The sequence below is a fragment of the Anolis sagrei genome, chromosome 3 (assembly GCF_037176765.1).
Source record: "Anolis sagrei isolate rAnoSag1 chromosome 3, rAnoSag1.mat, whole genome shotgun sequence".
In the NCBI taxonomy this organism is placed as follows: domain Eukaryota; kingdom Metazoa; phylum Chordata; class Lepidosauria; order Squamata; family Dactyloidae; genus Anolis; species Anolis sagrei.
In genome coordinates this window covers 268,731,882-268,758,601 of record NC_090023.1, presented here as the reverse complement: position 1 = coordinate 268,758,601, position 26,720 = coordinate 268,731,882, and the positions used below count along the sequence as shown (strand labels likewise).

The 26,720-nt window shown below is 46.1% G+C and overlaps 1 protein-coding gene across 1 annotated transcript; it reads right to left on the bottom strand.

Moving 5' to 3' along the window:
- Nucleotides 1–10,028: 10,028 nt before the first annotated feature.
- Nucleotides 10,029–26,078, bottom strand: PDCD1 (programmed cell death 1). The gene is made up of 5 exons (XM_067466338.1): nt 25,822–26,078; nt 20,864–21,172; nt 18,551–18,745; nt 16,919–16,953; nt 10,029–10,570 (listed from the first exon to the last, which is right to left on the bottom strand). The coding sequence occupies exons 1-5, from the start codon at nt 25,973–25,975 to the stop codon at nt 10,346–10,348; spliced, it is 918 nt and encodes a 305-aa protein (XP_067322439.1). The 5' UTR covers nt 25,976–26,078; the 3' UTR covers nt 10,029–10,345.
- Nucleotides 26,079–26,720: the final 642 nt, after the last annotated feature.

Genomic DNA, 26,720 nt, shown 5'->3' with positions numbered 1-26,720 from the left:
CTGTGTTTTCCGATGGTGTTTGGCGACCCCTCTAACACCCCCTCGTGACCCCCTCAGGGGTCCCGACCCCCAGGTTGAGAACCACTGCTTTAAATGAAAGCATAAGTAGGTTTAGTTGCCCTTATCCTAAGGGAGCTAATACCCCAGATCAGAATCCAAAAGGACCTTAATGAAACAAACAAAATGAACTTCAAACAGGGAGAAATGTATGATATGATATGGAGCCCCTGCACCCAGTACCAACTGCGTCTGGCTTCCGCGAGCGACCCTTACCAAGCAGAGCTTTGTAGACTTCCAGGGGAAAAGAAGGAATTCAGATTGCTGTGATGGCTGACTGAAGTCCCTCCAGCAAAAGGAGCTGTAAGGCTGTAAAACCCTGGCCAAGCTGTAGAGCCTTTTCTCCCCGGCCAAGCTGTAGGCTGTATATCTTACCGGCCAAGCCATAGAAGATGAAGCTTTCTGCAAGAGCTCTTGAAATTATGTCCTGCATGGAAGCTTCTCTGTGTGGACTGAACTCAAAAAGGTTCCTATTCCCTCCAAAACTCAAAAGGGGGCGGGAACAGGGAACCTAACTATAATTGACAGGTGACTTGCCCTATGATTGCAGCCAAAAGAAGCCACCTATCTGCAGTACAAATAAAATGCAATACAAATAAAATGCACAGGTATAGGATGGGTGACACCTGGCTTGGAAACAGTACATGGGAAAGAGATCTACAAGCCATCATCAGCATCATCATCACCATCATTGTGCTGTCATGCGCTGGGCCTATAATAATTGTCTTTTGAACAGGACATGCTCTTTGTACCCAGTGGGAAGCTGGGTTGCCTTGGCAGAGAGGCCCTAAGGATTTTCCTATCCAAAAGTCTTTAGATGCTTGAAAAGTTTAACAAAGTTCTTTATTATTGCTTAGATCTTCAACAATTATTTATTTATTTATCATGTCATCCGGAACCAGAGCATTTTATTACATTTCTAACAGAACAAAACAAACAAACAGATTAAAAAACCCCCACAAATTTTGCAAATTTGGTAGCTGATTAAATGTCCTTTGACCAGTATCTGGCCACTTGGAACGCCTCTGGTGTTGCCGCAAGAAGGTCCTCCATTGTGCATGTGGCAGGGCTCAGGTTGCATTGCAGCAGGTGCTCAGTGGTTTGCTCTTCTCCACACTCGCATGTCGAGGATTCCACTTTGTGGCCCCATTTCTTGAGGTTGGCTCTGCATCTCGTGGTGCCAGAGCGCAGTCTGTTCAGCGCCTTCCAAGTAGCCCAGTCTTCTAAGTGCCCAGGAGGGAATCTCTCATTTGGTATCAGCCATTGGTTGAGGTGCTGGGTTTGAGCCTGCCACTTTTGAACTCTCACTTGCTGAGGTGTTCCAGCGAGTGTCTCTGTAGATCTAAGAAAACTGTGTCTTGATTTAAGTCGTTGATGTGCTGGCTGACACCCAAACAAGGGATGAGCTGGAGATGTCTCTGCCTTGGTCCTTTCACTATTGGCTGCCACTGCCCGGCGGATGCCAGGTGGTTCAATACCGGCTAAGCAGTGTAATTTCTCCAGTGGTGTAGGGCGCAGACACCCTGTGATAATGCGGCATGTCTCATTAAGAGCCACATCCACTGTTTTAGTGTGGTGAGATGTGTTCCACACTGGGCATGCGTACTCAGCAGCAGAGTAGCATAGCGCAAGGGCAGATGTCTTCACTGTGTCTGGTTGTGATCCCCAGGTTGTGCCAGTCAGCTTTCGTATGATATTGTTTCTAGCGCCCATTTTTTGCTTGATGTTCAGGCAGTGCTTCTTGTAGGTCAGAGCACAGTCCAGAGTGACTCCCAGGTATTTGGGTGCGCTGCAATGCTCCTGTGGGATTCCTTCCTTCCCAGGTGATCCTCAGAGCTCGGGATGCTTGTCTGTTCTTAAAGTGAAAGGCACATGTCTGTGTTTTAGATGGGTTAGTGATCAGCTGGTTTTTCCTGTAATAGGCAGTAAGAGCACCTAGAGCTTCGGAGAGCTTCTGTTCAACCATCTCAAAGCTCCCTGCTTGAGCGGTAATGGCACGATCAACAATTTAAATTCAACAATTTAAACAAAGACTTCTCAGATCTTCAACAAATCAACCAAATGCTTCTTAACCTGCCCAAACAAAATGAACTTCAAACAGGGAGAAATGTATGAAATGACACTCGGGCAATACAAATAAAATGCACAGGTATAGGATGGGTGACACCCAGAGGCGGCCCTAGGTAATTTTCAATGGTAAGCAAACAGTATTTTGGTGCCCCCCCCCCACCCCCACCAATCACTGATATATATTTTCTGTTTGTCGTGGGAGTTCTGTGTGCCATATTTGGTTCCATTCCATCATTGGTGGAGTTCAGAATGCTCTTTGATTGTAGGTGAACTATACATCCCAGTAACTACGACTCGCATATGTCAAGGTCTATTTTCCCCCAAGAGCGCCTCAAGAGTGCCGCAGGGCAAAATCAACTATACTGCAAATGCTTACTTTGCATAATGGACTGAGCCGCCCCTGGGTGTGGTGCTCATCTCCATTTCTAAGCCAAAGAGCCGGCGTTGTCCATAGACACCTCCAAAGTCATGTGGCCGGCATGATTGCATGGAGCGCCCTTACCCAAGCGAGTCAAACCGAACACGGTTTGTGTCCTTTCTGAGGGCATATGCCGCGGCAATAAAAGCCGCAAAGAAAACTTTCTTCGCGGCTACTATTGCGTCTGCAAAAAACCGTCCGGCGGAGTTGTTCCGGGTTGTTAGAGGTCTTTTAACTCCCCCTACGGGTGGGAGCCCTGACAACTCGGCAGCGCGCTGTGAAGCATTTGCTCGGTTCTTTGCAGACAAAGTCGCTTTGATCCGCGCTGGGCTGGACGCCACATTAGATGCAGTCTCTGTGGATGTGACACAAGCACCTGCTTGTCAGATTTTGTTGGATTCTTTTCAGTTTGTGAAACCCGAGGATGTGGACAAGATACTTGGAGGAATGAGACCTACCACGTCCATCCTAGACCCCTGCCCATCCTGGCTTCTGAAGGAGGCCAGAGGGGGATTGGCCGAGTGGGTAACGGTGGTGGTTAATGCCTCCCTTCGGGAAGGCAAGATTCCAGCGAGCCTAAAACAGGCTATTATAAAGCCGCTGTTGAAGAAACCATCACTTGACCCCACTAAATTGGACAACTTTCGGCCTGTTTCCAATCTTCCCTTCTTGGGCAAAGTCATGGAAAGCGTGGTGGCCTCACAACTCCAGGTATTCTTGGGAGACACGGATTATCTGGATCCGGCACAGTCTGGTTTCAGACCGGGACATGGTACCGAGACGGTCTTGGTCGCCTTAGTGGATGATCTGCGCCGGGAGCTAGACAGGGGGAGTGTGTCCCTGTTGGTGCTCCTGGACCTCTCAGCGGCCTTCGATACCGTCGACCACGGTATTCTTCTGGGGCGCCTTGCAGAGATGGGTCTCGGGGGCACTGCTTTGCAGTGGCTCCGGTCATTTCTGGAGGGCCGTACCCAGAAGGTGTTATTGGGGGACTCCTGTTCAACGCCGCAGCCGTTGACCTGTGGCGTTCCTCAGGGTTCCATCTTGTCCCCCTTGCTGTTTAACATCTACATGAAGCCGCTGGGTGAGATCATCCGGAGTTTCGGGGTGCGGTGTCATCTGTACGCAGATGATGTCCAACTCTGTCACTCCTTCCCACCTGCTACTAAGGAGGCCGTCGAAGTCCTGAACCGGTGCCTGGCCGCTGTAATGGTCTGGATGAGGGCGAACAAACTGAAATTAAATCCAGACAAGACAGAGGTACTCCTGGTCAGTCGCAAGGCCGAACAGGGTATAGGGTTACAGCCTGTGCTGGACGGGGTCGCACTCCCCTTGAAGGCACAGGTTCGCAGCTTGGGTGTGACCTTGGATTCATCGCTGAGCCTGGAGCCTCAGGTTTCAGCGGTGACCAGGGGAGCATTTGCACAGCTTAGGCTCGTGCGCCAGCTGCGCCCGTATCTTGGGAAGTCTGACTTGGCCACGGTGGTACACGCTTTGGTCACATCCCGCCTCGACTACTGCAACGCTCTCTACGTGGGGCTGCCCTTGAAGACGGCCCGGAAGCTTCAGCTAGTCCAGCGCGCGGCAGCCATGTTGTTAACGGGAGCTGGACGCAGAGAGCATACAACGCCTCTGCTGTCCCAGCTCCACTGGCTGCCGATTTGCTACCGGGCCCAATTTAAGGTGCTGGTGTTATCCTACAAAGCCCTAAACGGTTCCGGCCCAAAATACCTTGCAGACCGCATCTCGGCCTACGAGCCCACGAGGGCCTTGAGATCTTCCGGGGAGGCCCTTCTCTCGGTCCCGCCTGCCTCTCAGGCACGTCTGGCGGGGACGAGGGAGCGGGCCTTCTCGGTGGTGGCCCCCCGGCTGTGGAACACTCTCCCTGTTGAAGTTAGACAGGCGCCCTCCTTGATGGCCTTTCGTAGGGGCCTGAAAACATGGCTCTTCGAGCAGGCCTTCAACTGAGTGTAGTTGAATTGACACTGGAATGAACTAGGACTACGATTTTTGGCTATGACCCCAGGACTTGACGAAGCGGATTTTAGTATAAGTATATGTTATGTTGTATCTGTCTGGTTTGTACTGTCTTGATTCGCTGTATACTGTCTTCTTGTTGTTGTTCACCGCCCCGAGTCGCCCCCGGGCTGAGAGGGGCGGTCAATAAATGCAAGAAATAAATAAATAAATAAATAAATATTACCTTCCCGCCGGAGCGGTACCTATTGATCTACTCACAATTGCATGTTTTCGAACTGCTAGGTTGGCAGAAGCTAGGGCTGACAGCAGAAGCTCACGCCGCTCCCCGGAATCGAACATGTGACCTTTTGGTCAACAAGCTCAGCAGCTGGGCGCTTTAACCCACTGTGCCACCGGGGATCTGAGCCCAGGTTATCTGTTTTGAACTGGATTATATGAGTTTACGCAGCCAGATAATCTGGGATAATCATAGAATCTGGGATCAGATCCTGGGATATTGGGCAGTGTGGATCCAGCCTGAGAAATGCAGATGATATTTCCAAACAGGAGGAAGCCATCACTTGTGAACTTTGCTCTGCTCCTTCCCATTGCTTATTCTTGGGCAGAACCCATACAATAAGGAGTAACAGGCAGAAACACTACTTCTATTCCTCTGAATAGTAGTCAATTTGCAGCCAGCGTTGTTGCAGGCAAATGGAAAACTCAGTTGTCGTTGTGTGATGCGAAAACTAATGAGCAATTAGAGGTAGGGAAATTTATTCCCAGCTTGGCCAAACGTTTTGAAGTTTTGCTTGCAGAATATCACCTAACAAAAAGATGGACAGTTCGGTGCGAAAGATTTTCCCCATTGACAGCACATTTTGAGTGGAAAGGAACTTACCAACGGAGCGTTTTCATCATGGGGTTTTCCTCTCTCTGCAAAACAACAAAGGAGATAATATTAACTCGCTATTTAAGCCGTTAGGAGCTCAGGGTGGCGCAGTGGGTTAAACCGCTGAGCTGCTGAACTTGCTGATTGAAAGGTTACAGGTTCAAATCTAGGGAGCGAGGCGAGCTCCCACTGTTAGGCCCAGCTTCTGCCAACCTAGCAATTCGAAAACATGCAAAATGTGAGTAGATCAATAGGTACCGCTTTGGCGGGAAGGTAATGGCGCTCCATGCAGTCATGCCGGCCACATGGCTTTGGAGGTGTCTAAGGACAACGCCGGCTTTTTAGCTTGGAAATGGAGATGAACACCAGAGTCCCAGGGTCAGACACAACGGGACTTAATGTCAGGGGAAAGCCTTGACCTAATCTATTTAAGCCATTGCCCCGATAACAGTGGTTCTCAACCTTCCTAATGCCGCGACCCCTTAATACAATTCCTCATGTTGTGGTGAACCCCAACCAGAACATTATTTTCATTGCTACTTCATAACTGTCATTTTGCTACTGTTATGAATCGTCATGTAAATATCTGATCTGTGGGATGTATTTTCATTCACTGGATGAAATTTGGCACAAATACCCGATACGCCCAAATTTGAATACTGGTGGGGTTGGGCGGGTGGATTGATTTTGTCATTTGGGAGTTGTAGTTGCTGGGATTTATAGTTCACCTACAATCAAAGAGCATTCTGAACTTCACCAATAATGAAATTGAACCAAACTTGGCACAGGGAACTTCCATGACCAAGAGAAAATTCTTGAAGGGTTTGGTGGGCATTGACCTTCAGTTTTGGAGTTGTAGTTTACCTAGATCCAGAGAGCACTGTGGACTCAAACAATGATGGATCTGGACCAAACTTGGCACGAATACTCAGTATGCGCAAATGTGAACATTGGTGGAGTTTGGGAAAAATAGACCTTGACATTTGAGAGTTGTAGTGGCTGGGATTTATAGTTCACCTACAATTAAAGAGCACTCTGACCCCAGCCCTCAATGGATCTGCACCAAACTTGGCACGTTACCTATATGGCCAACATTGATAACCGGTGGGGTTGGGGGGGGGGGAGGCTGTTTGAATTCTGGGAGTTGCAGTTCACTGACACCCAAAAGGAAGAGAAGTACAGGCGGACAGATCTTCAGCCTTTTGTGCTAAAAGGGTTCCTAAGGCCATCAAAAATATGTGTTTTCTGATGGTCTTTGGCGACCTCTCTGCAATCTCCTCATGACCCCCCAGGGGTTCCGACCCCCAGGTTGAGAAACACTACCCTATACAGTCTAAGACTGAAGCCTCTGAGCAGACTGGTGAGAGTAGTTAATGCAACAAGGGCATTGCAAGGTGGACGACCGGGGGTTGGCACCACTGTAATTGCCATGGCTCAATGCTATGGAATCAAAGAGTGTGGGTGCCTCCCCAAACTACAACTCCCACAATGCAATAGCATTGAGCCAAGATACAGAATGGGTGGTGCCTGGCTTGAGAGCAGTACGTGTGAAAAAGATCTTGGAGTCCTCGTGGACAACAAGTTAAACATGAGCCAACAATGTGATGTGGCGGCAAAAAAAGCCAATGGGATTTTGGCCTGCATCAATAGGAGCATAGTGTCTAGATCCAGGGAAGTCATGCTACCCATGCTCTATTCCGCTTTGGTTAGACCACACCTGGAATATTGTGTCCAGTTCTGGGCACCACAATTCAAGAGAGATACTGACAAGCTGGAATGTGTCCAGAGGAGGGCGACTGGATTGTTCACGGGTCTGGAGAACAAGCCCTATGAGGAGCAACTTAAGGAGCTGGGCATGTTTAGCCTGAAAAAGAGAAGGCTGAGAGGGGATATGATAGCCACGTATAAACATGTGAGAGGAAGCCACAGGGAGGAGGGAGCAAGCTTGTTTTCTGCTTCCTTGGAGACTAGGACGCGGAACAATGGCTTCAAACTACAAGAAAGGAGATTCCATCTGAACACGAGGAAGAACTTCCTGACTGTGAGAGCCGTTCAGCAGTGGAACTCTCTGCCCCGGAGTGTGGTGGAGGCTCCTTCTTTGGAGGCTTTTAAACAGAGGCTGGATGGCCATCTGTCAGGGGTGATTTGAATGCAATATTCCTGCTTCTTGGCAGAATGGGGTTGGACTGGATGGCCCATGAGGTCTCTTCCAACTCTTTGATTCTATGATTCTATGATTCTTTACTGGAATGCTCGTGTCTTATCAAACTACCTCTCCCAGGATTCCATACCATTGAGCCATGGCAGCTGAAGTTTTGTCAATCTGCATTATATCTGCAGTGTAGATGCATCCTAAGATGTTCGAAGGTTAGACTTTAGATGATGGAGATTAGTTGACAATAGCTGTATAGATTGTCCACTAATACAATCTAGGAAGGACCTGAATTCACCCCTGATCCACTAAAGTTCTCTCTTTCTGCCCTAATGTGGCAGGAAGACCTTACAGGAAAAGAGATTCCACCTAAACATTAGGAAGATGATGGTGGAGTCCCCTTCTCTGGAGGTCTTTCAACAGAGGTTGTCCAGGGCGATCTGGGCATGAAGTATGAGTCCCAAGGGTAAAAACCTTAGAATTGGTGATGAGAGGTAACTTAATTAAGGGCTTTAGAGCCAAGTCTCTCTCTCACGTCTATCTGATAGAAAGTTTGATGGTAGAATGGAAAAGGAAAAGCTCTGCCCTCCTCCAGGAAGAGGTGGAGCCAAGCAATTGAGCTGAGGAAGCAATATAACTGGTGCAAACAACATTGATTGACAGCTATAAATAACCAATCAATCCAACTATACATTTACAAACTAGGCAAGTTTGGGCATGTTATACAGTTTAAACCTTTGCACCTTAAAGTTCTACACACAGGTGGTGCCACTCACGCGGTCACACAGGGCGTGTTTCACTGGGAGAATGTAAGGTTTTCCGACAGCGACTGGGTGGGCATCTGTTGGGAGGGCTTTGATTGGGTCTGGTTGGAATGAAAGTCATTCCTTCTCTATGACTCTAACTTGGAGAAAAGAAACCTGAGAGGGGATCTGAAAGCCTAGTATTTGAATGGATATGAAATTGAAGATGGAGCAAGCTTGTTTTCTACTGCCATAGAGACTAGGGTCCCTTCTACACTGCCCTATGATCCAGATTCTCAAAGCAGATAATCCACATTATCTGCTTTGAACCAGATTATATCAGTCTACACTGCCATATCATCCAGTTCAAAGCAGATAATCTGGATTGTATATGGCAGTGTAGAAGAGGCCCAGGACACAGTGGAGCAATGGATTCAAACTGCAGGAAATAGATCTCTCCAAAACTTCCTGACAGTAAAGGCTCACAGTCTCGGTTTCCCGCTATCTGCAGGATGGAACTCACTATCCGCAGCCGCTCCAAATTTGCTCCATTTCAATATGATACTTCCTGGGAATTTGTTGCAGTCTCCTTCTCTGGATGTTTATAAACAGAGGCTAGATGGTCATCTGTTGGGAGGGCTTGGATTGTGTCTTCCTGAATGGAAGAACGGGGTTGGAACAGAGGGTCCTTGGGCACTTCTTCCAATTCTAGGATTCTATGAAATTCCCAGTAGTAGTTACAAAATCAAAACTCTGGCTTAATATCTCATAACTATGGTAATTTTATTGCCAGAAATTCTGCTTAATGGTGTAACATTAGAAAATGTTGACCATTTCCGCTCCCTTGGCAGCCACCTCTCCACCAAAGTCAACATTGACACTGAAATACAACACCACCTGAGCTCTGCGAGTGCAGCATTCTTCCGAATGAAGCAGAGTGTTTGAGGACCGGGACATCCGTAGGGCTACCAAGGTGCTTGTTTATAAAGCTATTGTCCTCCCAACCCTACTATATGCCTGCGAAACGTGGACTGTCTACAGATGTCACATGCATATTTTGAAACGATTCCATCAGCGTTGCCTCTGAAAAATCCTGCAAATCTCTTGGAAAGACAGGTGGAAAAATGTCAGTGTGCTGGAAGAAGTAAAGACCACCAGCATTGAAGCAATGCTCCTCCACCATCAACTCCACTAGACTGGCTATGTTGTCTAAATGCCCAGTCACCATCTCCCAAAGCAGTTGCTCTACTCCAAACTAAAGAACGGGAAATGGAATGTTGGTCGACAGGAAAAAAGATTTAAAGATGGGCTCAAAGCCAACCTTAAAAACTCTGGCATAGACAGAGAGAACTGAGAAGCCCTGGCCCTTGAGCGCTCCAGCTGGAGGTCAGCTGTGACCAGCAGTGTTGTAGAATTTGAAGAGGCACGAACAGAGGCGAAAGAGAGAAATATGCCAAGAGTAAGGTGCATCAAGCCAACCCCAACCGGGACCGCCTTCTATGTGGATCAAGAATAGGGTTCCACAGCCATCTGTGGACCCACCACCAAGACTCCTCTGGAAGACAATCATCCTCAAGCTACGTGGGATCGCCTAAGTAAGTAAGTAAAAAGTAAGGTGACTTTATGCCAAATGCAATCCCCCTCCTTGCCTAATCCAACTTTTTACACAAAAGGAAACTCAACCAAAATGGAGGAGGATTGTGCTAGAGTTTTTATTTGGCATTAGTCTCGTGCAAGTACAAAAAAATCCCACGGTGGTTGTGGTCTGCTTCCATGGGATGTCTCAATACGTCAAAACATGCCAGGGTAGAAAAACATCCTCAGTCTTCATTATTCCCCTATTCTCAGCATAGGCAATATTTTTCTCACCCCAATCCACATCTTCATGGCGAGGATGTGGTTTCTAGGCTGCCATCGTGACCCAGACCGTGTCTGGTTTCGCAGATGAATCACCAATAGTCATGTCAGCGTTTCCAGATTTCCGACCCAGAATCTCAGAAGGCCACAGGAGCCAAATTTGGTGAGGAAGAGGAGCCCATCTCCATCCCTTGCCCTCAATGCAACTGTTGCCTGCTGGTGGGAACCCATCTCACTTGCTTTTTAGTCCTCTTTGTGTTTTTCATGGGTTCCGGCTTCTCCGTCGGAAAGATGATGGTGGCGTATTCTGTTTGGTCCAAAGGTTGCGGCTTCGGAGACGGAGGAGGAAAATTCTTCCTAGCCTGGAATTCCAGCACCCCATAATCCACGGTGAAGACAGCCACAGCAGGAGGCTCTGCTTCCTACGATGAAGCCAAGAAAGGGAAGATGCCATTGACTTATTTATTCAGATCAGTGGTTCTCAACCTTCCTAATGCCGCGACCCCAAACCATAACATTATTTTCGTTGCTACTTCATAACTCTAATTTTGCTACTGTTATGAATCGTAACGTAAATATCTGACATCCCAAAATACCCGATATGCCCAAATTTGAATACTGGTGGGGTTGGTGGGGATTGATTTTGTCATTTGGGAGTTGTAGTTGCTGGGATTTATAGTTCACCTAAAATCAAAGAGCATTCTGAACTCCACCAATGATGGAATTGAACCAAACTTGGCACACAGGACTCCCATGACCAAGAGAAAATACTGGGAGGGTCTGGTGGGCATTGACCTTGACTTTTTGGAGTTGTAGTTCATCCAGAAGCAATGTGGACTCAAACAGTGATGGATCTAGACTAGTGGTTCTCAACCTTCCTAATGCCGCGACCCCTTATTACAGTTCCTCATGTTGTGGTGACCCCAAACCATAACATTATTTTTGTTGCTACTTCATAACTCTAATTTTGCTACTGTTATGAATCGTAATGTAAATATCTGGTATCCCAAAATACCCAATATGCCCAAATTTGAATACTGCTGGGGTTAGTTTTGTCATTTGGGAGTTGTAGTTGCTGGGATTTATAGTTCACCTACAATCAAAGAGCATTCTGAACTCCACCAACGATGGAATTTAACCAAACTTGGCACACAGAACTCCCATGACCAACAGAAAATACTGGAAGGGTTCGGTGGGCACTGACCTTCAGTTTTGGAGTTGTAGTTCACCTAGATCCAGAAAGCACTGTGGACTCAAATAATGATGGATCTGGACCTAACTTGGCACAAATACTCAATATGCCCAAATGTGGCGTTTGGGCAAAATAGATCTTGACATTTGGGAGTTGTAGTTGCTGGGATTTATAGTTCACCTAAAATCAAAGAGCATTCTGAACTCCAGCAACGATGGAATTTAACCAAACTTGGCACACAGGACTCCCATGACCAAGAGAAAATACTGGGAGGGTCTGGTGGGCATTGGCACACAGAACTCCCACGACCAACAGAAAATACTGGAAGGGTTTGGTGGGCACTGGCCTTCAGTTTGGGAGTTGTAGTTCACCTAGATCCAGAGAGCACTGTGGACTCAAACAATGATGGATCTGAACCAAACTTGGCACAAGCGCTCAATATGCCCAAATGTGGCGTTTGGGAAAAATAGATCTTGACATTTGGGAGTTGTAGTTGCTGGGATTTATAGTTCACCTACAATCACAGAGCATTCCGAACCCCATCAATGATAGAATTTATTTATTTATTTACTTTATTTGTATACTGCTCTTCTCAGCCCTTAGGCGACTCAGAGCGGTTAACAACAAACAGCAGCAACAATTCAATGCTAGCATCATACAAACCATTGAAAAACAATAATACACTAAGAAATTAACATCAATAAACATTAATAAACAACTCATTAGCGTCTCATAACTAAAATCATAATCCAAGCTCGTCATCCGTAGTTCCGATTTCCTATCATTCATTATAATTCATTGCACTGCCTATTCAAACGCCTGTTCAAACAACCAGGTTTTCACTTTCTTCCGAAATGCCATTAATGAGGGAGCTGATCTAATGTCTGTGGGAAGGGCGTTCCACAGCCGAGGGGCCACCACTGAGAAGGCCCTGTCCCTCGTAAAACTGGGCACACAGAACTCCCATGACCAACAAGAAATACTGGAGGGATTTGGTGGGCATCGACCTTGAGTTTCAGAATTGGCCCAAACTTCCCACTCAGAACCCCCATGACCAGCACAACATATGACACTCGGGCAATACAAATAAAATGCACAGATATAGGATGGGTGACACCTGGCTTGGAAACAGTACATGGGAAAGAGATCTACAAGCCATCATCATCATCATCATTATCATCATCATCATCATCATTGTGCTGTCATGCGCTGAGCCTATAATAATTGTCTTTTGAACTGGGCATGCTCTTTGTGCCCAGCGGGAAGCTGGGTTGCCTTGGCTGAGAGGCCCTAAGGATTTTCCTATCCAAAAGTCTTTAGATGCTTGAAAAGTTTAACAAAGTCCTTTATTATTGTTTAGATCTTCAACAATTATTTATTTATTTATCGTGTCATCCGGAACTAGAACATTTTATTACATTTCTAACAGAACAAAACAAACAAACAGATAAAAAACCCCACAAATTTTGCAAATTTGGTAACTGATTAAATGTCCTTTGATCAGTATCTGGCCACTTGGAGTGCCTCTGGTGTTGCCACAAGAAGGTCCTCCATTGTGCATGTGGCAGGGCTCAGGTTGCATTGCAGCAGGTGGTCAGTGGTTTGCTCTTCTCCGCACTCGCATGCTGTGGATTCCACCCTGTAGCCCCATTTCTTAAGATTGGCTGTGCATCTCATGGTGCCAGAGCGCAGTCTGTTCAGCGCCTTCCAAGTTGCCCAGTCTTCTGTGTGCCCAGGGGGGATTCTCTCATCTGGTATCACCCACGGATTGAGGTGCTGGATTTGAGCCTGCCACTTTTGGACTCTCACTTGCTGAGGTGTTCCAGCGAGTGTCTCTGTAGATCTAAGAAAACTATGTCTTGATTTAGGTCGTTGACGTGCTGGCTGATACCCAAACAAGGGATGAGCTGGAGATGTCTCTGCCTTGGTCCTTTCACTATTGGCTGCCACTGCCCGGCGGATGCCAGGTGGTTCAATACTGGCTAGACAGTGTAATTTCTCCAGTGGTGTAGGGCGCAGACACCCTGTAATAATGCAGCATGTCTCATTAAGAGCCACATCCACTGTTTTAGCATGGTGAGATGTGTTCCACACTGGGCATGCGTACTCAGGAGCAGAGTAGCACAGCGCAAGGGCAGATGTCTTCACTGTATCTGGTTGTGATCCCCAGGTTGTGCCAGTCAGCTTTCGTATTATATTGTTTCTGGCACCCACTTTTTGTTTGATATTCAGGCAGTGCTTCTTGTAGGTCAGAGCACAGTCCAGAGTGACTCACAGGTATCTGGGTGCGCTGCAATGCTCCAGTGGGATTCCTTCCCAGGTGATCCTCAGAGCTCGGGATGCTTGTCTGTTCTTAAGGTGAAAGGCACATGTCTGTGTTTTAGATGGACTAGGGATCAGTTGGTTTTCCCTGTAGTAGGCAGTAAGAGCACCTAGAGCTTCGGAGAGCTTCTGTTCAACCATCTCAAAGCTCCCTGCTTGAGCGGTAATGGCACGATCAACAATTTAAATTCAACAATTTAAACAAACACTTCTCAGATCTTCAACAAATCAACCAAATGCTTCTTAACTTGCCCAAACAAAATGAACTTCAAACAGGGAGAAATGTATGATATGACACTCGGGCAATACAAATAAAATGCACAGGTATAGGATGGGTGACACCCAGAGGTGGCCCTAGGTAATTTTCAATGGTAAGCAAACAGTATTTTGGTGCCCCCCCCCCCCCAACCAATCACTGATATATATTTTCTGTTCGTCGTGGGAGTTCTGTGTGCCATATTTGGTTCAATTCCATCATTGGTGGAGTTCAAAATGCTCTTTGATTGTAGGTGAACTATACATCCCAGTAACTACAACTCACATATGTCAAGGTCTATTTTCCCCCAAGAGTGCCTCAAGAACACCCCTGGGCAAAATCAACTATACTGCAAATGCTTACTTTGCGTAATGGACTGAGCCGCCCCTGGGTGTGGTGCTCATCTCCATTTCTAAGCCAAAGAGCAGGCGTTGTCCATAGACACCTCCAAAGTCATGTGGCCGGCATGACTGCATGGAGCGCTGTTACCTTCCCGACCTATTGATCTACTCACAATTGCATGTTTTCGAACTGCTAGGTTGGCAAAAGCTAGGGTTGACAGCGGAAGCTCACGCCGCTCCCTGGAATCGAACCTGCGACCTTTCGGTCAACAAGCTCAGCAGCTCAACACTTTAACTCACTGCGCCACCGGGGATCTGATCCCAGATTATCTGTTTTGAACTGGATTATAGCATCATCATCATCATCATCATCTTTAATTACTTATTAATCGCCCTCCATCTGAGATGCTCCAGGCGATTTACATAGCAGAAATTATACAGGATAAAACACAAATATTCATGGGTGTTTTTGTGAGTAATCTGGCTGTAGCATTCTGGACAATACGGAGCTTTCAGGTCATGGAAATAGAAAGGCCAACATACAGGGCATTGCAATAGTCCAGCCTAGATGTGACCGTGGTATGGATGACTGTTGCCAGAGCCTCATCTGACAGGTAAGGTGCCAATTGCCTCGCTTGTCGTAGATGGAAAAAGGCCTATTTGCTGGCAGCAGCGACCTGAGCTTCCATTGTCAGTTGTGAATCCAAAACGACACCCAAGCTCTTAACGGTAGGCGAAGGAGATAGGGCAGCACTATCGAAGGTGGGTAGCAAATGGGTCAGACCTGCCGGGCGGCCATGCCAGAGAATCTCAGTCTTCGCCAGATTCACCTTCAGTCTGCTAGCACGTAGCCAGTTCGACAAAGCCTACAGGCATAAGGTGAAATTGTCAGGTATTGACGTTACTCCGGGCTCCAAGCGCAACAGGAGTTGGGTGTCGTCCGCATATTGATAGCAGTCCAGGCCGAATCTCCGAGCCAAACTGGCAAGTGGTCTAACATAGATGTTGAAAAGAAGAGGGGAGAGAATTGCACCTTGGAGTACCCCGCATAGGAGGGGGTAATGTGCTGGTACAGTTGTACCAGGAGCTCCATTTCTGTTTGCTTTGCATTGAATGTTTGTTGCTGTCCTAAGTTTCAGGGACTCTGCAGATAAGTGGCTTCTTTTGGCTACAATCATAGGGCAAGCCACCTGTCAATTATAGTTAGGTTCCCTGTTCCCGCCCCCTTTTGAGTTTTGGAGGGAATAGGAGCCATTTTGGGTTCAGTCCACACAGAGAAGCTTCCATGCAGGACATAATTTCAAGAGCTCCTGCAGAAAGCTTTGTCTTCTACGGCTTGGCTGGGAAGATATACAGCCTACAGCTTGGCCAGGGAGAAAAGGCTCTACAGCTTGGCCAGGGTTTTACAGCCCACAGCTTGGCCAAGGATTTTACAGCCTTACAGCTCATTTTGCTGGAGGGACTTCAGTCAGCCATCACAGCAACCTGAATTCCTTCTTTTCCCCTGGAAGTCTACAAAGCTCTGCTTGGTAAGGGTCGCTCGCGGAAGCCAGACGCAGTTGGTACCGGGTGCAGGGGCTCCACGCCAACAGAGGAAAAGACAGACTGCCCAGATTAGAAGTTAAGGATTTCCCCATTAGTTAGTATACAGTTATGAAGATAGTGCCTGTTCCCAGTGAACAAGATTGTAAGAGCCAATAGACTGTTAAGAAAGCTTGAAAGTACCTGTTTGTTTTCATCAATAAAGAACTTTGTTGGATTTACTTTAAGCATTCTAAAGACTCTGGGGGAATCTAAGGGCCTTTAATCTGAGGCAGCCCCGGTATCCCGTTGGGCACAGAGAATTTATGTCGTGTCTACAGTCATATGCACAGGCCCAGCGTGCGACAGCACAGGGAACTTTTGGAGACTTGGTCCATATATTCCACGTACTGACTCTGATTTCGGAGGAATGAATTGAACTAATTAAGGGCCTGATTGCGAACTCCGGACATGGCGAGACGGTGGATCATTAAATCGTAGTCAACGGTGTCAAACGTTGCGGTAAGATCGAGAAGTACCAGAAGCGCCGATCCGCCGCTATCAAACTGACGATGAAGTTCATCTGTAATGGCAACCAGGACCATCTCCATCCCATGACCCGGGCGAAAACTTGACTGGAAAGGGTCCAGGCCGGCTGTGTCATGCAAAAATTTCTGCAATTGTCCCAATATAAGAGTTTACACAGCCAGATAATCTGGGATAATCATAGAATCTGGAATCAGATTCTGGGATATTGGGCAGTGTGGATCCAGCCTGAGAAACGCAGATGATATTTCCAAACAGGAGGAAGCCATCACTTGGGAACTTTGCTCTGCTCCTTCCCATTGCTTATCCTTGGGCAGAACCCATACAATAAGGAGTAACAGGCAGAAAGGCTACTTCTATGCCTCTGAATAGTAGTCAATTTGCAGCCAGCGTTGTTGCAGGCAAATGGAAAACTCAGTTGTCGTTGTGTGATGCGAAAACTAATGAGTAATTAGAGGTAGGGAAATTCATTCCCGGCTTGGCCAAACTTTTTGAAGTTTTGCTTGCAGAATATCACCTAACAAAAAGATGGACAGTTTGATGTGAAAGATTTTCCCCATCGACAGCACATTTTGAGTGGAAAGGAACTTACCAACGGAGCGTTTTCATCATGGGGTTTTCCTCTCTCTGCAAAACAACAAAGGAGATAATATTAACTCGCTATTTAAGCCGTTAGGAGCTCAGGGTGGCACAGTGGGTTAAACTGCTGAGCTGCTGAACTTGCTGATTGAAAGGTTACAGGTTCAAATCTGGGGAGCGAGGTGAGCTCCCGCTGTTAGGCCCAGCTTCTGCCAACCTAGCAATTCGAAAACATGCAAATGTGAGTAGATCAATAGGTACCGCTTTGGCGGGAAGGTAATGGCGCTCCATGCAGTCATGCCGGCCACATGGCTTTGGAGGTGTCTAAGGACAACGCCGGCTTTTTAGCTTGGAAATGGAGATGAGCACCAGAGTCCCAGGGTCAAACACAACGGGACTTAATGTCAGGGGAAAGCCTTGACCAAATCTATTTAAGCCATTGCCCCGATAACAGTGGTTCTCAACCTTCCTAATGCCGCGACCCCTTAATACAATTCCTCATGTTGTGGTGACCCCCAACCAGAACATTATTTTCATTGCTACTTCATAACTGTCATTTTGCTACTGTTATGAATCACAATGTAAATATCTGATCTGTGGGATGTATTTTCATTCACTGGATGAAATTTGGCACAAATACCCAATACGCCCAAATCTGAATACTGGTCAGGTTGGGAAGGTGGATTGATTATGTCATTTGGGAGTTGTAGTTGCTGGAATTTACAGTTCACCTGTAATCAAAGAGCATTCTGAACTTCACCAATGATGGAACTGAACCACACTTGGCACACAGAACTCCCATGACCAACAGCAAATCCTGGGTCTGGTGGGCATTGACCTTGAGTTTTGGAGTTGCAGTTCATCTATGTCCAGAGAGCACTGTGGACTCAAACAATAATGGATCTGGACCAAACTTGGCATGAATACTCAATATCTCCAAATGTGAACACTGGTGGGAGTTTGGGGAAAATAGGCCTTGACATTTGGGAGTTGTGGTTGCTGTTTTTTATAGTTCACCTACAATCAAAGTGCATCGTGAACCCCACCAACGATAGAATTGGGCCAAACTTCCCACAAAGATCCCTCACAACCAACAGAAAATGCTGTGTTTTCTGATGGTCTTTGGCGACCCTCTGACACCCCCCTCACAACCCCACAGGGGATCCGACCCCCAGGTTGAGAAACACTGGTCTATCCAATCCCTTTGCCATACATTCTGATTGTTTTGTTTGTTTGTTTCAGAAACGACTTGAGAAACTGCAAGTTGCTTCTACTGTGGGAGAATTAGCCATCTGCAAGGACGTTGCCCAGGGGATGCCCAAATGTTTTGATATTTTACCATCCTTGTGGGAGGCTTCTCTCATGTCCCCCCATGGGGAGCTGGAGCTGACAGAGGGAGCTCTTCTGCACTCTCCCCAGATTCAAACCTCCGACCTGTCGGTCTTCAGTCCTGCTGGTACAAGGGTGTAACCCATTGTGCCACGGAGGCTCGATACATTCTGATGTCAATCTGGAAAACAGTGACTGCCAGGTACGATTCCAACAAAGAGTCCCCAAAGTATGGGAGAAAATGCCCAAAGGCGGCAAAAAGTATCCCTGCAGAGACCGGAGTCTCTTCCAAGTCTAGGATTCTGGAATTCCGTACCTTGCCTTCTCCGGATGACTTTAATAAGGAAGAAACATAAAGATGCCAGCACCAAGACCAAGACCAGCCCCAATACTCCAATGGCAGTCAAAGAGATTTGGTGATCAACATTTTCGTTCTCTTTTCCATCATCATCATCATCATCATCATCCTTCTTGTACTCATCTTCTGGTGATCCAGACGTCGGCACAATTTCTGCAGATTTCAACGAGGAGAAAATATGGTCAATAGTTCTGAAGGTTAGACATCAGTTCAAAAGCAAAGCCAGTTGATTAACTAAAGAAAACAGTGACCAAAATCCTACTTCCAGAAGACAGTTGGCTTTTGAACAGGACGTGCTTTTTGTGCCCAGTGGGAAGCCGGGGTGCCTCGAGTGAGAGGCCCTAAGGATTTTCCTACACAGAGTCTTTAGAAGTTTGAAAGGTTTAACAAAGTTCTTTATCATTGCTTAAGTCTTCAACAAACAATCAAATACTTCTTAGATCTTCAACCAATTAAACAAATGCTTCAAGGCTTTGAATCAACTGGTGGCTTTCTTAATCTTGTCCACAAGGGACAGGCAACTGGCTTCATGAACTGTTTCTTTTCTTTAAGAGGAAAACCCTTTTTAACCCCTCCTTGGGCAATCTACTTTCTAAACTTTGCTGGTGTGGGCTCTGCTCCCGGCTCCAAACTGCTTCTTGGGTCCCGAGCAGACCTACCAGTCAATGCTTTGTAGATTCTCCAGCTGAAGTCCTTTGGAACTGTTTCCCCTTGGATGCTGTGAGAAACGAAGCTTCTCTACAGGTGGAGCTAATCCACGTCCTGTAGCTAAGCTTTCCAATGCAAGACTGACCTAAAATGGCTCCTTCTCCTCCCAGAGCCCTGGGGAAAGGGGCGGAACCAAAACTTAACAATGATTGATGGGTCATTGGCCCTATAATTGCAAACCAAGGGAAGCCATCTTATTGCAAAATGCATGGAACTTTGGAATACATGCAAACACTCAAAGAAAGAAAAGGAAGTTGGAGCTCCTGGTACAGCCGTACCAGCACAAACTGCACGTGTGGAGTTATAAAATGGTTGCACCTCATAAGCAAATTACAGCATTAGAGAATTCAATTTGCAAAAATAACATGCAATGTGGGCATGCTCCTGATGGTGAGACACCAAAAAGGGACCCTTCAGCAGACCTCCATTTTGGGGGATTAAAGATAGATAGATAGATAGATAGATAGATAGGGATATAGCTATATGAGAATCTGGCTTGCAATAATACTTTTCGAATTCAGACTTAAACCTAGATTGGATTTGCTACCTCACTGACAAAGGAGCTGATTGGGAATTCAAGGGCGTTCACCAGAAGTTAACCACAAAATTATGTTGGAGGACCTACAAATACCTAGAGGCACATTCTCAGTAGGTATTTTTAGTGTGTTCTATGGTCAATCTCTGGTAGAAGTTGATCATAGAGTCATGTTGCAGCATCAACAAATGCCTAGAAAAGTGTTCTCTGTATGTATTAGTATGTCTAAGTTCTTGTGGGTTTTTTCGGGCTATAGAACCATGTTCTAGAGGCATTTCTCCTGACATTTCGCCTGCATCTATGGCAAGCATCCTCAGAGGTAGTGAGGTCTGTTGGAATTAGGACAAAGGGAAGAGATCCTTGCCCCATCCCAGCCATTCCACAGATATATAAACCCTTTGTCCTAATTCCAACAGACCTCACTACCTCTGAGGATGCTTGCCATAGATGCAGGCGAAACGTCAGGAGAAATGCCTCTAGAACATGGCTCTATAGCCCGAAAAAACCCACAAGAACCTAGTGATTCCAGCCATGAAAGCCTTCTACAATATTAGTATGTCCTTCAGTGTATATACATACCTTGACATTTGGGAGTTGCTGTTGGATTCTGGAGTCCGGCAGGGAGGTTCATGCCTCTGGCAAGCCTGGCAGGCAGTGAGAGCTGGGCACGGCCTTACTTGGAGCCTCTTGCCTAGTTCACATCCCTGCCGGATGGCACGAAGGGGCCCTCACCTGCCCTGTGCCCCTGCCTGCCGGTGGGAGCGTGATGGAGGTGGAGGTGGAGGGGGCGGGACCAACCGGGACACCTTTGTGACCCCCAGAAAATGGCCCAGCGACCCCCCTGGGTGTCGCGACCCCCAGGTTGAGAACCACTGCTCTATGGTGATACATTCAGCACCTTGAACAGCTCCTTTCTAAACCTTTCTAAGATCCCCTGCCTCTTGAACAGGACAGCCATTGAGTCCAATCTGTGGCCCAACCCAGGTCCACACACTGGGGAGAAAGTGCCCAGAAGTGTCTGTTCTGACCTGTGACTGTGAGGTTGCCGTAGTTGCTTTCCGTCAAGGCGTGGCTCGTGAGGATAGCGACACGTTTACAGCAGTAGAGTCCGCTGTCATTTCTTTCTAGGTTCAGGATCCTCATGCGAAACGTCTGTGGGCCCAGGCGAGTGATGTTGTACTTGTTCTTGTTGCTAGGATCCAGTTTAACCGGCTGCTTGCTGGCATCAAATTTGTACCAAATCACAGAATCCTCTGAAATCACTGCGTTGGAGATATTGCAGGTGAATTCAGCCGTGGTGCCCATCCATTGATTCAATTGGGTTGGCCAAAACGTTGCTGCCCAAAGAGACAAAAAGGAAGTTATGTCTTGAGTGTGGAGACATCAGTGTAGTTGGGGACATTCAAGGTTTTTCTTGGCAACGATTTTTCAGAAGAGGTTTACCTGTTGTTGTAGGTTTTTTCGGGCTATATGGCCATGTTCTAGAGGCATTTTCTCCTGACATTTTGCCTGCATCTATGGCAAGCATCCTCAGAGGTAGTGAGGATGCTTGCCAAAGGTTTGCCATTGGCATCATGTCCAAGTGGGAACTTGAACCTGGGTTTCCAGGCTTGTTATCCAACACTCAAAACCACAACATTATGCCTTCTTTCTTCCCAAAGAACTGCACCTATTTACGATTTGGGATTGGTACCTTGAGGTGAATCCACATTGTAGAAGTAATGCAGTTACACACCACTTTTACAGCCACATCTCAATGTTATGGGATCCTGGGGGCTTGTTGTTTGATGAGGCACGAGCACACTTATGGGAGTTATAGTTTTGCAAGGCTGTTAGCCTTCCCTGCTAAAGAGTGCTGGTGGCTCACCAAATTACAACTCCCATAATTAATTAAGTAACTAACATTGAGCCATGGTAATTGCAGTGGTATAAAACTGCATTAACTCTACAGTGAAGATGCCTTTATAGGAGTTGTAATTTTACAATGCTTTTAGCCTTCCCTGCTAAAGAGTGCTGGTGGCTCACCAAATTACAACTCCCATAATTAAGTAACAAACATTGAGCCATGGTCATTGCTGTGGTATAAAACTGCATTAACTCTACAATGAAGATGCCTCACAAGAGAAACTGTCTGCTGGAGAAAAAGGCCCTTTCTACACTGCTATATAATCCAGATTATCAAAGTAGATAAACCACATTATATGATTATAAGAGGCTACACTGCCATAATATCCAGTTCAAAGCAGATAATCTGGATTTTATATGGCAGTGCAGAAGGGGTCAAAGATATGGCTTGTCAAAAGGGATTCAGTCCATAGTTGCACGAAACTTATTTCTCGCAGGGTGGTTGTAGTTTTTTTTTGGGCTATATGGCCATGTTCTAGAGGCATTCTCTCCTGACGTTTCGCCTGCATCTATGGCAAGCATCCTCAGAGGATGCTTGCCATAGATACAGGCAAAACGTCAGGAGAGAATGCCTCTAGAACATGGCCAAATAGCCCGAAAAAACCTACAACAACCCAGTAATTCCGGCCATGAAAGCCTTCGACAATAAATTATTTCTTGCTTCTCTTAAAACAGTAAGACCACAATAAGCAATTTTAAATATATATTTGAGGCACTTTAGGGTTTTAAAACCTTAAGTCAGCATTTCTCAACCTGGGGGTCGGGACCCTTGAGGGGTTCACAAGGGGGTTTCAGAGAGGTCACTAAAGACCATCAGAAAATACAGTATTTTCTGTTGGTCATGGGGGTTCTTGTATGGGAAGTTTGGCCCAATTCTATCGTTGGTAGGGTTCAGAATTCTATTTGATTTAGGTGAACTATAAATCCCAGCAACTATAATGTCAAGATCTATTGTCAAGATCTATTTTACCCAAATTCCACCAGTGTTCACATTTGGGCATATAGAGTATTCGTGCCAAGTTTAGACATGATCCATCATTCTTTGAGTCCACCGTGCTCTCTCCATGTAGGTGAACTACAACTCCAAAACTCAATGTCAATGCCTACCAAACCCTTCCAGGATTTTCTGTTGGTCATGGGAGTTCTGTGCGCCAAGTTTGGATCAAGTCCATCATTGGTGTAGTTCAGAATGCTCTTTGATTGTAGGTGAACTATAAATCCCAGCAACTACAACTCCCAAATGACAAAATCAATCCAACCCCACCAGTATTCAAATTTGGGCTTATCGTGTATTTGTGCCAAATTTGGTGCAGTGAATGAAAATACATCCTGCATGTCAGATATTTACATTACAATTCATAACAGTAGCAAAATTAGTTATGAAGTAGCAACAAAAATAATTTTATGGTTGGGGGTCACCACAACATAAGGAACTGTATTAAGGAGTCGCAGCATTTGGAAGGTTGAGAAACACTGCCTTAAGTCTTTGCGGTTTGCGGCAAAAAAGGTTGGATCCATAGTAAAGAAAAGGTCTAAAATCCTTTGAGCCTTCTTAACAATCATAGAATCATCATCGAGTTGGAAGAGACCTCCTGGGCCATCCAGTCCAACCCCATTCTGCCAAGAAGCAGGAATATTGCATTCAAAGCACCCCTGACAGATGGCCATCCAGCCTCTGCTTAAAAGCTTCCAAAGAAGGAGCCTCCACTACACTTCAGGAGATTAGAAGGAAAATAAACTCTTAAGAGGCTAGAGATGCATCTACATTAGCAAATTAATTCTACATTTATACTGTAGCATTTGACATCACTTTAACTGCTGGGCTCAATGCTATAAAATCCCAGGAGTTAAGCTATGGATCCCTGCGCTCCATCGCCTTGAGCCAGGGCTGTTAAAGTGACATCAACCTGCATTAATTCTATGGTGTAGATGTGCCCCTGAAGGAGAAGACACCTAGCAACCCAAAGTACAGACTATATATATAAAGCTTTAAACGCATGCCAAATCTTTATGTCTCACCATTCAAAAAAGTAGTGCCGATAAAGCAAATGGCATTCCGTTACTCATCCAATAATTAACATTTGCACTAAGAATAATAATGATGATGATGATGATGTTAATATTAATCTCATCATAATAATCATTATTATTCTTAGTGCAAATGTTAATTATTGGATGAGTAACGGAATGCCATTTGCCTTATGATGATGTTAATATTAATCTCAACGCAATGTGTGCATCCAAGTGTGATGGGAGTCTGAAATGTGTTCTTACTTCGTTGGGGACTTGAACTCATTTAGAACAGCCAGGTATTCCTGGACGAGGTGTTTCCCAATTTGGGGTTGGATATCCTCTAATCCCTCATCCACTCCATCTTGCTGAGGTTGAGGATGACTTTCTTTTTGTGAGAAGACCGAGGCAAAGAAGGCATTAAGTAGTTCTGCCTTTTCTCTATCCCCTGTCAGCATTGCCCCGTCTGGGTTGTTGTAGGTTTTTTCGGGCTATATGGCCATGTTCTAGAGGCATTCTCTCCTGACGTTTCGCCTGCATCTATGGCAAGCATCCTCAGAGGTAGTGAGGTCTGTTGGAACTAGGAAAATTGGGTTTATATATCTGTGGAATGACCAGGGTAGGACAAAGAACTCTTGTCTGCTGGAGCTCGGTGTGAATGTGGGTTGTTGTAGGTTTTTTCGGGCTATATGGCCATGGTCTGAGACAGTCTCTCCTGTCGTTTCGCCTGCATCTCTGGCAAGCATCCTCAGATATATATATATATATATATATATATATTCCACAGATATATAAAACCTTTTTCCTAGTTCCAACAGACCTCACTACCTCTATGGCACTACCTTGCCATAGATGCAGGCAAAACGTCAGGAGAGAATGCCTCTAGAACATGGCCATATAGCCCGAAAAAACCTACAACAACCCAGTGATTCAGGCCATGAAAGCCTTCGACAATACTAGGTGGGAATGTTTCAACTGACCATCTTGATTAGCATTTGATGGCCTGGCAGTTGTTTGGTGTGGCTTGTTAGTGCCTGAGGCAATCTTTTGTTGAGAGGTGATTAGCTGTCCCTGATTGTTTCCTCTCTGTTGTTTTGCTGTTGTAATTTTAGAGTTTTTTTAAATACTGGTAGCCAGATTTTGTTCATTTTCATGGTTTCCTCCTTTCTGTTGAAATTGTCCACATGCTTGTGGATTTCAGTGGCTTCTCTGTGTAGTCTGACATGGTGGTTGTTGGAGTGGCCCAGCATTTCTGTGTTCTCAAATAATATGCTGTGTCCAGGTTGGTTCATCAGGTGCTCTGCTATGGCTGACTTCTCAGGTTGATGTAGTCTGAAGTGCCTTTCATGTTCCTTGATGCGTGTTTGCGTTTGGTGGTCCCTATGTAGACAAGAGTTCTTTGTCCCCCCTGGTCATTCCACAGATATATAAACTCATTTTCCTAGTTCCAACAGACCTCACAACGTCTGAGGATGCTTGCCATAGATGCAGGCGAAACGTCAGAAGAGAATGCCTCTAGAACATGGCCATATAGGATATAGAAACTTGCAGTTTCTCAAGTCACTCCTGACATGACCAAAAATATTATTATTATTATTATTATTATTATTATTATTATTATTATTAGGCTGTAGCGATGGGAGAAGCATCTTTTCAAATGTCATTCCCATAACTAGCTGGGGGATTCTGGGAGCAGTCCAAAAAGAAGAAGACCCTTCCCCAAACCCAAAAGGACTTCCATAGTGTAGACCAGACATGGACAAACTTGGGCCCTCCAGGGAATTCAAGCCCAAAAAATCTGGAAGTCCCAGGGTTGCCCATGCCTGTTGTAGACTCTATTCCAGAAGGAACTGGCCCAACCATCTCTGAGTCGTCCTTACCTAAGAAAGCCCTCTGCAATGCATGAGCTCAACATAACATCACTCAACGGTCAACTTGAAGGCACCTACACACTGACAATCCATGCCTTCCACTCTTTCCTTCTTGCTCATTCCACAAGTTTGCCAATGGGACCACCCCAATGGGACCCCCCCCCCCCCCAACCTTCCAATGTACCCAAGCCAAGACCTACCGGAGGGGCTGAGCAGCAAGGCAGACCGGCAACAGAGCAGCAAAAGCCAAGCGCCAACCCACGGCACCACCCGATGCTGGCTTTCCATGGCCATTTCAAGGGCTTTCTGTGGTCCTTTCCAGACCAGGGACTGTTCAGGAGCCACTCCCCACATCAGGGATCAAATCCTGAGTTCGAGAGAGCCCATCACTCTTTTTCATGGACCATTTTGTGGCTTGTTGGACCTCTCTGCATGTAGCCCTGTGTGCCTGTCCACATCCAGGGCACAACTGAAGGGTCCCCATCCTCGCTTGCCTCCGCCCACCCACCAACCCACCCACTCCCTTTCTTCTCTGATTCTCATCATCTGATGTTTCATACGCTGGGTACATGTAAAGGAAATGGCATCATGGTGATCAAACATTTCAAAGTACCAGGCCACAAAAAGAGAAGGGAAGCGGCATCCACCCCTGCACTTTTTGTGAGTGATTGCAAACTTGCTGCGTTCGCATATCGCAGAGGCACAGAACATGGGAAAGTTTTTTTTGAAAACAGAGTCATGTAGGAAAGAAATGACAAGAAACACAACAACTGGCACGTTTTGTTTTCCTATGTGGCCCAAAACCACCAAAGCCGTGTATGGAGCGACTTGCAGAAAACCTGCCGTTTACGATCAACATGGAGATAATTCTTTGCATGTAATCATATTTCCCCCCTGTAAATACAAGGACATGATGGGAGTTTTCAAACAGTGTGGAAAGTGTTGGAGAAAGTGGTGGTCCATGTCAGCAGGACAATGAAGCCTTGAAGTTCTGCATTGTCCGAGGGTTTTTTTTAACTCTGCCATGCAGTACCTTGTCATCATCATCATCCTACCTACCTTCCTATCTACCTTCCTACTTACCTATCTATCTATCTAT